This window comes from Lissotriton vulgaris, unplaced genomic scaffold, assembly GCF_964263255.1.
Source record: "Lissotriton vulgaris unplaced genomic scaffold, aLisVul1.2 SCAFFOLD_2511, whole genome shotgun sequence".
NCBI classification, from domain to species: domain Eukaryota; kingdom Metazoa; phylum Chordata; class Amphibia; order Caudata; family Salamandridae; genus Lissotriton; species Lissotriton vulgaris.
The window spans coordinates 37,722-52,304 of record NW_028244933.1 but is presented as its reverse complement, the minus strand read 5'-3'; the positions used below and the strand labels follow the sequence as shown (position 1 = coordinate 52,304).

Genomic DNA, 14,583 nt, shown 5'->3' with positions numbered 1-14,583 from the left:
CTAGACCCATTATACATCTTAAAATTACCAGGGCACATTGTAGCCACGCTTGGTAATCTAGTAGGTAACAGACATGCATGCCCCCATTTGTGTCATGTGCATGATGTTAACACCTACACATTAGAGAGCACGCATATCTTTCACAAATGTTTGAATTTACAAACGTTCGGCAACTGTAACTTTTTCCTCCACAGGTACTCCATGCCGAGGATTTGTGAGTGAAACAATCCACTACACTCACAGCACACTTTAGGGTGTGTGCTGATACAATCACCCCTGTGACCCTTTGTTTTTGGTCAGACACTTTTTTTGGTCCGGACGAAAGCCTTATGATCGAACTAAAAGGCTGAAACTAGTGGACCTAAACAATCTTTTAAAGGGATACTGAGGTACATTAAAAAACCTCAAGCCGATCCCCTCACCGTTTTCACCCATGTCCTAAGGCCCTTTCATTAAAACTTTTACAAGGGTTATTCCTAAAGACATTTTTACAACATAACTGCGCTTCACTTATAACTTCACTTTCTACACACAAACAACATGCTAAGCTGTAACTCAGGCGTTGAAGCACAGCTGGATTGCGCTAGGTAATCCAGCTTGGCCCCAATGATGAAGCATGCCACCTACGAGGGAGGTGGGTGAGGGGTTTCCTAAAATATCTTGCAGTTGTTTGTTCTTACATATATTATTGAGCGCGTATCTGCATATTCAGTATGCTGTTTATTATACAGTATATATGCCTTTCTATATTGCTTTTGCTGACAATGAAATATGGCGCTGCCATACATCTTTGAAAGCCCTAGTAGTCACGTTTTGTGTCCGTTCATGCGACTTTCTTTTTTAAAAGTGCCAGTTAGAAATGGTGCCCATATATATTACATAGGGTTTTCTTGGGTACTGAGCATGCTGTTCATAACACACCGATTGCTGTTCTCTTTTCTTGAAAGGCCATGGTTTGTTGTTACAAATATGAAGATGACACATATTTAGAGGATTTAACATGGCTAAGAGTTCATTTGCATGTTTTGCATAGAGCAGTGATTTATCATTTTCACATCAATGAATGTTTCAACAAGAATTATAAGATTAGAGAATATTACATCAATACCAAATGCTTGAAACAATAGCAAGCTGTAAACTAAGTATGCATCTTATATTTTCTTGTGTTACAGATGACTGTTGTGAAACTACACCGTTATGTGTCTTAGTGACTTTTTGTATTGCTATTGTAACTTGGTTATAAAACTTTCACACAACTTAGAGGTATGAGCTAAATATGACATTTGTGTATTTACAATGTCTTCAAAGGTGCTTTATCTGTATAACTAGCAATTACATTTTTGTTGCATTTGTTAGATATATACTGTTTAAACACTATACCTTTATGTGTCCTAAGTGACTCTATTCATCGCTGTTTGAATCTTGACTGTAAAATAATTAGATAAATTAGAGGCATGTGTCAATTTGACAACTGTGTATTTACAATGCCTTCAAAGGTGATTTATTCATATAACCAGCAGTGAATTTTCCGTTGCATTTGTAAATGGATATATAATGCTCAAACAATATTGATTTATGGGTATGATACTACACGTGTAAATTAATAATGTCGCTAATGATTATGTGTCCATGTAATACAGCAAAGGACCAATATATGTGTCTAATACGTATTTAGGATGTGCACTTATAATTATATATAATTATAAACACAAAAGTGCATTAGTAACATTTCCATCTTCCTCCTAAGCTATCTATAGCTTGATATAGATCTTAAAAATCAAGAAATCTCTCAGATAACAACTGTTTATTATGTTTATATTATTATAATAATTGTATAGTATCTTGTTTGGCCAACCTAATAACAATTTATTCTGAATAGAAGTATTAAACAAATAATATTTTTTTCATGAATTCATATGTACATTTGTATAGATTTTAAATGATCTTTATATATGTGTCCTTTTAGCCCTGAAGAAGTATCTTTTGAGACGAAACGCGTTGGCTAAATAGCTAAATGAAATGTGTGAATATTGGATTTTAACGACTGCACTTATTTATCAATAAAAAAAAATTGTTTACAAAGAAAAATCTGTACCTGGCAATGTCTTCAAGATCATCATGGACACTTGGGGGCCGATTCCGATCTGGTAAAAAGTGCTCCGAATAGCCGTTCTGAGCCTTTTTCCCGTACAAATCGTACCCTGCAACGTCCCCCGTACGTACGCCGAAGTACGATTTGTACCAGGAGCTGGACTCCGTACGAATCGTACAGAGACCGTACGACTCTAATCTCCGTATGAGTCTCACTCTGAACCCGCTGTACGCGTCATCTGTACGGTTCGCGGTTGGATTATACGACCCAGCAAGTACGATACGTGTCGGGTACGCACCGTACGACCCTTTTTCTAAGGGAGCTGAAAACAGCCGTAAATGCAGAGTTTGCGACGAAACAGGTATGGGACGCCCCCCGGGTACAGAGCGTACCCCCCATGATCGCAGGGGTACAGCGCATACCCCTGTGATCATGTAGGGTACACACCGTACACCCAGTGTACATGGGGTACGGCGCGTACCCCATGTTCGCTGGGTGTACAGCGCGTACCCCCATGATCGCAGGGGTACGTGCGATCATGGGGGGTACGTGCCGTACGGTGTGTATGTGATTGTGCGCTTTTCCGTATGAATCGCCCTTACCTGACGTGGACAGTACGACTCGCGTCCTGATACCTCGGTCTGGATCGTACTCGTCGGGTCGTACGGCGTGTGTACGAGTCGTACGGAGACGGCTCCGGATGCGATTCGTACGGACAGTAATTTTACCGGATCGGAATCGGCCCCTTGGTATCATATGAACTTTAAACAATATTGTAAATTGATGTGTGCTGATTCCAATTTTTGTGTGCTTTTATGAGAAAAGTGGAACAGGATAATGTCTCCCACTTCCTTTCTAGCGGGTTAAGCTCTGTTAGCCATGCAGTGTTAGGTGTCAGACAGATGTATCATAGAATTTATATCTCTAGGTGATAATAACTGAAGCCATTCTCTTTTACTGAAAATCAATATGCACACACAATGACTGGTATTTGACTATCATTATTTTGTATTTAGCAGTATTTGTCTACAAATCATGTGCATCAGAATGATCATAGTTAGTATAAACAATTCTGCAGATAATGTGTTGTGTTATGTTAAAATTATTTGAATAGCGCAAATACACCGACCATTTTTTTTAGTGATTTGTGAATCAAAGAAAACTTTATATATGCCTGATCTTATTTTATTACACATCCCTAACCATTTAGTTTCCTGGACTTTAGATTCCATCTCTTTGACCTCAGAGCAGTTCCTTTTCATCTTTATGACATCTCGTTAAAAAAATAAAGCATACCCTATGGAGAGTTCATAAGGATGAAAAGGAACTGCTCCAAGGTCAAAGAAAGGAATATAAATTCCAGGAAACTAAACGGACATTCCTGCAAAGAGGGTATAAATACAGTGACATCCAAAGCTAAAGGTGAAGCTAAAGCAAGATATGTAACAGCAGCTCAAACTCTGGTGAGAAAAAAAGAAAAGAGGAAGGAAGAACAAAATGACGATACAATCAGAATGATTCTAACGTACAGCAAGGAGAGTTTCAACATACAGAAAATACTGTATAAATATTGGAACATGTTAAAAAAAGATCCTAACATCAGAGAGAAGTTGGGTGCATGATCACAAATAACATACAGAAAAGCGGCATCACTGTCCAACAACTAGGTAAACAGCCATTTTGTGATGAGGAAACAAGAAACTTGGTTACAGAATTTGCAAAAGGGATTCAGCAAATGTAGGAGCTGTAAGGCATGCAAAATTGGGAAAAACAGGAAAACGATCACTGACCCACGAGTAAAGGTTTTTAACATAAATTAAACTATCACTTGTGAATCCACATATATAGTGTATTTAATTGAATGCCTATGTGGGAAACATTACATAGGCTGCACAATATGCCCATTGAAGAAACGTATCCTGGAGCATATCAGAGCACCTCAAAACAAGGATACTACATTTGCAGTAGCAAACACGTGATGACACATTAGGGAAAAACCGGACTGAACATGACATATACTGGCCTAGCCACTGTGCCGCTGCAGGAGGGAGAAAGTAACAGGATGCTCAAATTGAGAAGCTTGGAATCACAACATAAATCTGGACCTGGCAATTTCTTCAGATCATCATATGAACTTTAAATAGATGTGTGCTGATTCCAATTTATTTTGTGCTTGTTTTGGGGGATACACCCCCATGGGAAGTGTAGAGGGGTGCACTTCCTGGTTTACTAACCCCATCATAACACTAGCCAGCTATTTGAAGTGACAGGTGCGTTCTTTGTTCTTTTTTCTCAGAAATGGTTACATTTCCTTTTGTGGCTAAGGGGAGCTACCAGGTTTGAACCCAAAACTATTTGGGTGAATACTACCTGGCGCACAATTTTGACCTGGCCTGGCCTGAGCTCTATGGGTCCTGACCCCCAAAAATTTGTTGCATACACAATTCCAACTGGAGATGCCCGAAGATATTTTATGATCCTCCTCAATTATTGGAAAAGAAGTCACTTGTCCAAAAGAGGTTTGTTGAGCATTTAACAGATGAGAAGGATCTGCCAAAACTGCTAGTAGCTGATGTCTTTTTTCAATTGATTAGGCACAGATAATAATTTTCTGGGCTCCCTAACCAAAATATGTGGATTGGCCACTGCTAAATTCTAGCCCTATTTTCAAAGTTGAAGATTTTTTATCCTTCTTTCTTGCCACTTACGCGTGTGTGCTGTTTACTTCAACACTGTTGTCAGAGTAGGGATTATGCACTCCCACTAACACTATTAAGGAAGTCACATTATCACTCAGACATTTCTTAACCAGTAGAGAAGTAACAAAGTGTCCATGATGTTGACCATTAGCCTCTTTCTTATTCATTCTGATTCTCTGACCCAGATAAACCTATCACTAATTAATTTCACATGGGTGAGAGGCGTCCAAATTAACATGATATAACTTTCTAGATACTATTTGTGGCTGCAATGGAAGCAGATACCCGTCCCACTCTTATAGTGCGAGATGATGAATGTGCCTCGGATTCTCTTCATAAAAGTTCAAGAAGTCACCAAATAATAATATACGTAGATCCCTCTTTCACTTCAGCTGTCAGAAACTGAAGGAGTGCTTCCTTCCCCTGACTTTGTTCGTTTAGCACCTTTTACCATCTTAAGTTTCTGAATGTTTAAAATGCTTTGGATCAATCAGCAGGGTTACAATTTGTCAACATCTAGGCTATCAATTAGATACTTTGTGAGCTGATGTGTTGTTGACGAGCCATGTTAGACTGTGATCCTGAAATATCGGTAGGGGAGAGGGTCAGTCTCTTCTGCGGTACTTATTGAGTGTGGGTAAAATGTTCATATCCGGGCCTTTAGCAAGCATAGTCTCTGGCCTTTTGCAAAGATTGAATGCCTGAAGTTATTCTCCACCTTTGCAAAGTGCTGCATCAGATTGACTCCAAGGCTGATTGGGAAGGCTGATACTCACCAAACACAGTCCCAAGGGGCCAGCTGTGATTTTAAATGGGGATAACCAAAACCTTAGAAAATGTGTTTATGCCTCTGCAGGGTGTGGTGTCCAAACACCGTGATGTGTGAACGCTTGTGTTCAGTTTTTCATAAAATGCACTGTCAATGAATCAACTGTGGTGGACGTAATACTAACTACTTGTCATTTATTGAAGCAGTTAACACATTAGATTTGCCTTTACCAAAGTGTGTAGTACTTTTGCTATTCCACAGTACGGTATACAGTCATAATATCGAGTTAAAAATATAGAATTGCAGTCATATCGAATTAAAAATATAGAATGGACACAATATCGAATGGACAGAATATAGACAACAAAAATATCGAATAGAATAGCAGTAATATCGAATTCAAAATATAGAATGGACACAATATCGAATGGACAGAATATAGACAACAAAAATATCTAATTTGAGGTAAGTTAATATCGATTTTTTAATAATATCGAATTTTTTAAAGTGTTTTTTATGTTAGTATATGTGTGAAAAGTGTATATTTATTTTATAATTTATTTTAAGTAATTTTATGGTATTTAATTTTGCGTAATATAATTCTGTAGCGGGTTGTGGGTTTATAGGGGAATAGGGTGGGAAGTAATTTAATTATAATTAATTAAATATATTATTTTATTTATTGGTATTTATATTGAATTAATAGTCAATTAATTTTTAATTGGTAATTAATTAAAATATAATTGGTAATTAATTTGTATTAATTGAATAATTGATAATGATGTTAATTTTATTATTTTTTTTTCTGTTGCGGGTTGTGGGTTTATATTAAATATTATTTAATTGTTAATTAATTGTTAATTGGTAAATAATTTGTATTAATAGGTAAATATTTTTAATAATTAATTTTTATTTTTATTTTTAATTGATTAATTATTATATTATATTAAATTGTTAATTACTTTTAATTAATTTGTAATTGGTATTAATATTTAATTTATTTTTACTCATATATGAAGTATTTGACGCGCTTGAGGAAGGTACTGTTCTTCAATAGCCTAAGAGGAGCGCCGAAGAAGGGCTCGCTCTGATTTTTAAAAATCATTTTTAAACAAAAATCGATCTTTTTAAACATTGATGTTATTTTATTTGCCACTTATTTGCTACCTAGAGGCTGTAGCCGACTGAATGAAACTCTCCCATCTAAAACTAAACAGCGATAAGACCGAGCTTATGTTTTTAGGAAAACCACCTTTACCCCTATCATCACAGCTATGGCCGACCTGTCTGCACCCAATGCCCATTCCAAAACAGCAGATTAAGAGCCTAGGCATATGGCTTGACAGCTCCCTGGGTTTCGGCCACTATGCTAGCTGCTACCTGCTATGGCCTGCTTAGGATGCTCATGAAAGTTCCGACCCTGCTTCCTTTCAATGCCAGAAGGATCATGGTACAGGCCCTAATTTTGTCACGCCTTGACTATGGGAACGCACTGTACCTGGGTGCCCCACAGTCAACCCTTCAAAAAGTCCAGGTGTCACAGAACAGCGCAGCACGCCTTTTGCTTCAAATTCCCCGGAGACACTCAGCTAAACCCGCCCTGAGGACGCTGCACCGGCTCCCCATCTGTGCCAGAATCCAGTTCAAATCCCTGTGTCTGGTCCATAGAGCCATGTGGAAAACAGGTCCAGCCATCACACGGTCCCTTATTACACCTTACCAACCCTCAAGAAGCCTCCGGTCTAGCTCAGCCTTTCTCGCTACCACCAGGAAAATCTGCCGGGCCAAGTGGGGTGCCCGCTCCTTCTCTCTGAACGCATCAAATCTATGGAATTCCCTGCCCCCCCTTCTGCGCAGCGAACCCAATATTATGGCTTTTGGCAGGCTCCTGAAGACTCACCTTTTCCGCAATGCCACTTAAATCACTCAGCGAATCTCAAGCAATCCACAAGCGCTACGAGGCCTTAGGGTAGAATGTGCTATACAAATACAATTTCATTTATTTCATTTCATTTCATTTACTTTCCCTACTGTTGCACTCACTGGAGTGGGAATAGTAATTTTTACTCCTACGCTATCCAACGCTTTCCCTACTGTTGCACTCACTGGAGTGGGAATAGTAATTATTACCCCTACGCTATCCAACGCTTTCCCTACTGTTGCACTCTCTGGAGTGGGAATAGTAATTTCTACCCTCCCGCTATCCAATGCTTTCCCTACTGTTGCACTCACTGCAGTGGGAATACTGTTTTTACTCCTACGCTATCCAACGCTTTCCCTACTGTTGCACTCTCTGGAGTTGGAATAGTAATGTTTACTCCTACGCTATCCAAAGCTTTCCCTACTGTTGCACTCTCTGGAGTGGGAATAGTAATTTTTACCCTCCCGCTATCCAAAGCTTTCCCTACTGTTGCACTCACTGGAGTGGGAATAGTCATTTTTACCCCTACGCTATCCAATGCTTTCCCTACTGTTGCACTCACTGGAGTGGGAATAGTAATTTTACTCCTACGCTATCCAACGCTTTCCCTACTGTTGCACTCTCTGGAGTGGGAATAGTAATTTTTACCCCTACGCTATCCAACGCTTTCCCTACTGTTGCACTCTCTGGAGTGGGAATAGTAATTTTTACTCCTACGCTATCCAACGTTTTCCCTACTGTTGCACTCTCTGGAGTGGGAATAGTAATTTTTACCCATACGCTATCCAATGCTTTCCCTACTGTTGCACTCACTGGAGTGGGAATAGTAATTATTACCCCTACGCTATCCACTGCTTTCCCTACTGTTGCACTCTCTGGAGTGGGAATAGTAATTTTTACCCTCCCGCTATCCAACGCTTTTCCTACTGTTGCACTCACTGGAGAGGGAATACTAATTTTTACTCCTACGCTATCCAACGCTTTCCCTACTGTTACACTCTCTGGAGTGGGAATAGTAATTTTTACCCCTATGCTATCCAACGCTTTCCCTACTGTTGCACTCTCTGGAGTGGGAATAGTAATTTCTACCCTCCCGCTATCTTATGCTTTCCCTACTGTTGCACTCTCTGGAGTGGGAATAGTAATTTTTACCCCTACGCTATCCAACGCTTTCTCTATTGTTGCACTCACTGGAGTGGTAATAGTAAATGTTACCCTCCCGCTATCCTACGGTAAGAATATTGTATATTTTTTATTGATATTATGTTCATATATATATATATATGTATTAAAAAATTAAATTGTATGTTTTTTTTCTTACAATAATTATTTATTAATTTTAAGGTTATTTAAGTATTTTAAGTATGTTTAAGTTAAATATATTTAATTTTTCATTAATTTTCAATTACTTTTAAGATGTTTAAAAAAATTCGATATTTTGATTAACTATACTCTTTTACAACGATATTTTTGATTCGATATTTTCGTACTTACCTGTTTGGAGATAGGGATTCGATATTTTTGCATTCGATATTTTTTCCTCGATATTTTGGTAAGTCTATATTTGTGTCATCGATATTATGTCAGTGATCCCACAGTACATAGGGCAAGATGTACACAATTATTTACCAGTCTCTGTCACTTTGATTCACTAAATAATAGGGTTTGTGAACTCTAAATGCCTTCTTTCAAAGCACTAAACCAATTTTTTGATCCGGTAACAGGTTTCAAATTGTAAAATGTGTTCTGAAGTGCCTAATGAATTTCCTTTTGGAAGTGAAGTGTTTAGGACATTCCTTTTAAAAAGCAATTCATTATGTTACGTATTTGTGATAAAAATCCTGTCTGAAAACATTTACATTTTACTCCCAACATGGGGTGGTAAGATCCCATTGTTGAGACCTCTTTCCCTTTGTGAATGTAAAACGTTTTTTAGGGTGTAGGGGGTCACTGTCTACTCTCAAACAAACTTTTGAAATGTTTAAAGTTTTTTTTTTAATGCAGCCCTGCTTCAATTAAGAAACTGCATTAAAAAAATATTTAAGAGGCATTCACAGATATGGTGGTCTGCAGACCCCTCTAAGCTCTTATCTCTATAATGGCAACCAATAGAAGTTAGTCGCAATTTGTGGTCTAAATCATGAATATTAATGAGGTAGATCAGATTGTGATCCACAATGAATTGGAACTTTGAGAATTAGTAGAAGGTTTGCAAAATTCCACAGTGGTCGCAAAATTATTGGTTGCAATTTGTGACTAGTATTTTCATACTACTGTTTTGTACATTGACCCTCAGTACTTTATGGTCTGAGCATGATGTTAATTTGATTTCTTGAGAAATTACATTGTGAAAATAGAAGACTCATTTGATCTTTTGGATTTTTAACCCAAAGTAACAGATGAGTGGATTATATCAGATGTGCAGATTGATAAACTCCTTTCAATATGTTCTACACTTTGGGGTCGATTCCGATTCGGGAAAAAAAGCGTCCGTCCAAATCGCATCCGGAGCCCTCTCCGTACAAATCGTACAAGTCCGTCCGAATCGCGTAGTACGATTCGTACGGACAGTTTCCGTCCAAATCGTCGCGATCCATACGAATTGCACCGGAGATTCCGTACGACTCGTACCCTCACAGTGGACCATACGATTCGTACACATGCTGTACGACCCTGCGAGTACGATCCGGACCGTGGAATGGAGACGCGAATCATAAGGTACACGTCAGGTAAGTGCGATTCTTATGGAGGGTCACACATTTACATACACACCGTACGGTGCGTACACCCCATGATCTCAGGGGTACGGTGCGTACCCCTGCGATCATGGGGTATACGCACCGTACCCCATGATCGCAGGCAGTACGCACCGTACATCTTGTGATCATGGGGTACGCACCGTACACCCCTGCGATCATGGTGTACGCACCGTACACCGCATGATCGCAGGGTGTACGCACCATACACCTTGCGATCATGGGGTACTCACCATACAGCCTGCGATCATGGGGTATGCACCGTACACCCCATGATCGCAGGGGTATGCAGCGTACCCCTGAGATCATGGGGTGTACGCACCGTGCCCGGGGGGATCCGTTCCGTACCTGTTTCGAGGAGTACTCTGCTTTTCCAATAGTTTTTAGCTCCCGTGGAAAAAGAGTCGTACGGAGGGTCGACGGGACGAATCGTACTTGCTGGGTCGGGAAAACCTGCTTCAAACTGTACAAACGTCGCTTGCTTGCAGTGGCGATTCGTACAGGAATTCGAGTCGTACCGTTCCTGGTACGATTCGTACGGGGAGCTGCATTGGGTGGGAATCGTACTACGTCGTACATACGGGGACGTTGCAGGGTACGATTCATACGGGAAAAATACTCCATACGGCTATTCAGAGTGCTTTTTCCCCAATCGGAATCAGCCCCCTTATGTTTTGCATCAAGTACTGTTACTATTATGCCAGCTATACACCACAAGATGGTAGCGTGCACCTACTATTTCAGAGGCTTGATGAACGAATGTGGTGCAACCTTTGGGGAAATGTTCCCTAGCTTCACGTAAAAACATTGATCAGAAATACTTACTGGCACAGGATGGGAGCCCATTTTACTCTGCTGATTACCGCAATGCTTCCAAAACCAATGAAGTTTGCATTTTAATGCGTGTGGCCACCTCAACCTCCATTTCATCAATTTAAGTCCTGGACTCTACAGTAGCTAGTTGTCTGGTGCATCAGTCAAATTGGTTAAATCTAGACTACAATTCCTAGACTGCACATGACTGTCAAATTTAATGTCAGGAGTTAAAACATGTTGTCCTACTGACATAGGGGGGCCGATTCCGATCCTGGAAAGTTTTCCGTACAGCGATTCGTATTTGGAGCCGTTTGCGTACGAATCGTACGATTCCATCCGAATCGTGCAGTACGATCCGTACGCAAGAAGTCCGTATGAATGTCTGCGAACCGTACGAATCACAAGCCTAAATTTGTACGACACGGACCCTCACAGTGATCCGTACGATTCGTAAACATGCTGCCTGACCCGACAAGTACGATACGGACCGGGGTGTTAGATCGCGACTCGTACGGAAAACCTTGTATGCGCGATTTGTACGGAGTGCCACTCACCCACATACGTGCCGTACCCCTACGCACCGTACCTCCGCGATCTCTGGGGTACAGTGCACACCCCTGTGGTAATGGGGAGTACACGCCGTACCCCTGCGATCACAGGGGTACGCTTCGTACACCCGCAGTAATTGGGTGTACGAAGCGTACCCCTACGATCCTGGGGTGTACGCACTGTACTCCCCAGGATCGTAGGGGTATGCTTCGTACATCCCATTACTGCAGGGGTATGGCACATACTCCCCATTACCGCAGGGGTGCGCACTGTACCCCAGAGATCACCGGGAGTATGCAACGTACCCCGTCAGTTTTGGGCTGTACGCACCGTACCCGTAGGGGGGCCGTCACGTACGCGGTTCGTGTCGAGATGTGTGTTTACGGGTCTTTAATAGTGCCGTACGAAAAGAGTCGTACAGAGTGCTGAAAACCCGATTCGTACTTGCCTGGTCGGGAAATGCTGCTTCGATCCGTACGATCGTCGCCTACCGCGTCATCCTTGTGCGATTCGTACGGATTCTTGATTCGTATGGACCTTGTAAGATTCAGACAGAGATCTGCTATGTGTTCGAATCGTACTAGCTCGCACCTACAGTGACGTCAAGGGTGTACGATTTGTACGGGAAAATCACTCCATACGACGAATCGGAGCGATTTTTCCAGGATCGGAATCGGCCCCAGAGTGTGGTGGCAACCTTAATGGCATGTGTTAAATTATGTGGACATGTCTGCTATGGTATTTTCTTTAAAATTCTTGTTTAAAAAAATGTTCTTTGAGAAAGTAACACTGAAGTATAAATTCAGTGCTTTTTCTAACAATGCCCTTTTCCAATTTCAGTTACCGCCTATGTGAGACTGCGGACAAAGTACATTACAAAAAGTCCCCACTCTTTGGGCAGTACTTCGGAATCGAAAAAACAGGAAGAATTAAAGTTGGTGATCCAGTGTACATGATTGTCTCCTAATGGAAAAAAAACGAAAATGCTTATGTGCAGACACATTTTCACTGTGTTATCTTGAAAATTAGAGGGGTGAAGAGTGTTGTCTTCAGAGTATGACCATTCGTGGTAATTTGCCATGCCTTTTGTTTTTTATACTATCTAAGCATTGCTAGGAATTATGACATTGTTCATTCTGTAGGCTTTCTTTTTTTGCTGGTAAACTGGCATGAAAATAAGTTGTGACCTGATTACTGGTTTTATGTAGTTTAATAAATGGAGAAATTGTTCACTGTTCTCTGGTGATTTTCATCTATCTGAATTTGTTCCAGAACGTCTACCTAGTTTCTGGTGTTCCTTAAAGACTCATATAAGTATCTATGCAGGGAACTATCATTTTTTGAATGATTATTTTATTAAAATGTCAGCTGTCCTTAAATGGGCCATCCAGTGTAGAGACAAAAATAATTTCTCTTTAATCAGTCCTACATCTTAAACAAACACCAGCAACAAACAGGCCTTGTTCGATTATATCTGCTTGGGTTTTGAAATGTACTATGACCTCACTTATAGCTACTTTAAAGACAAACATTAATTGAAAACCAGATTTCCAGAAAACTAGATTTTCCAAACCTAATTCCACATGTATGTACATTCATGGTAAATATATCTCAAAGATACGTCACTGTGGAGTTAGGAATAGTAAATCCTTACTTTTGTATATGCCCTTACCTCGATATTAGTATCCCAATATATTGTTGGTGTTGATATTCAGTAGTACAGTTGAGGAAAGATGTTCTGAATATGAAGATATCCTGGAGAAACTGATTGGCAATGTAAAATATTAGAAGTGATAATTCAAGGAAACATTTGCAGATGGAAGTTTGTCGCAATTCACTTTTCAAAATATTGCCCGCCGTCTCAGAGATTACAATGAATTATGTATTAATAATTATAAGTTCCATTAAAAGGTAATGATATCCATGATAATCACAAAAACAAAGAATTTATACTGCTATAGATGTATAACTGTCAATAACAGAGATGTCTTTCACTTTAAAGTTCTAACTGACATCAAATAGACAACAAGAGCAAAGCTTGAGTGGTCTATGATATCCCTCACCTCAATGTGAAAAGAAACTCGACTCATAGTTATCCAGCTACACTGTTCTATTATCTGTAGCCCTGCCAGATCATCTTCCTGTGCTCAGATCAGCAGCACAGGCATTGAGGATTCATGGGGGAGAAATCCACTACATAGCCTCATCTCTGCCAACACCCCACTAATGGCTATCCAATGTGAGCTACACATACTAATTCATGTTTTCACACTTTTTTAATCATTCCATGGCAAACAGCTTGATTATGTCCCATGTAGTTAAACACTATCTAAACATCCCTTATTACGTGGATGGGACAATGATACTCAATGGAAACAACAATTCAAATACAAAGCAAAACAATGTATTTACCTGGTCTTTCCTAAGCAATTTACTCCTGAGCATTTTGCCTGATGCATGCATTTTGCATAAATAATAGTGCATTGATCCATTATGGTTATATGTTATCCTTGTGTTGTGCACTATTTTGACAGCATACTATTATAGAATGCTATTGCGTTTAATTGCCAATATTTAAAAAGCTTTCAAAAATGCAGACAATTGATGTAAAGGAGTATGGTGTTCCATGGAAATGACCATGTGACTTCCGGGCATTGCTAGTCTTAGGAAAAGACTTTAGTTTTATGAAAGTTGGTGTGTTGGAGAAGGTTCTCTTCATGCCAAATTGGAGTTTTTCGATGAAATCATCGCTCCTCCATTGAGAAGTCATTCTGTTTCCTTTCAGATACTACTTCTACCCTAAGCTCTCATCATCACAATTGACCCCAGATTCCAAGTTCCAGAGAAATAGGAACAATATTTTTGAGACGTCTAGCTGTTGGTAATAAATGGGAGCCACAGTGGGTGGTGTGCAGTGCATGCCCCATTGTGAGCAAAAAGGCTCGATTATGTGGTATGGTAAAGGCTGGGTCTGCCCTGTA

At 39.9% G+C, this 14,583-nt stretch overlaps 1 protein-coding gene across 1 annotated transcript in view; it reads left to right on the top strand.

Moving 5' to 3' along the window:
• Positions 1 to 13,545, top strand: part of LOC147666690 (mitochondrial amidoxime-reducing component 1-like) — a 220,710-nt gene extending 207,165 nt beyond the window's left edge. The window contains exon 7 of the mRNA XM_086948963.1: positions 12,443 to 13,545. Within this exon, the coding sequence (XP_086805089.1) occupies positions 12,443 to 12,569 (127 nt within the window). The 3' untranslated portion in view covers positions 12,570 to 13,545. The remainder of the gene's footprint in view (positions 1 to 12,442) is intronic.
• Positions 13,546 to 14,583: the final 1,038 nt, after the last annotated feature.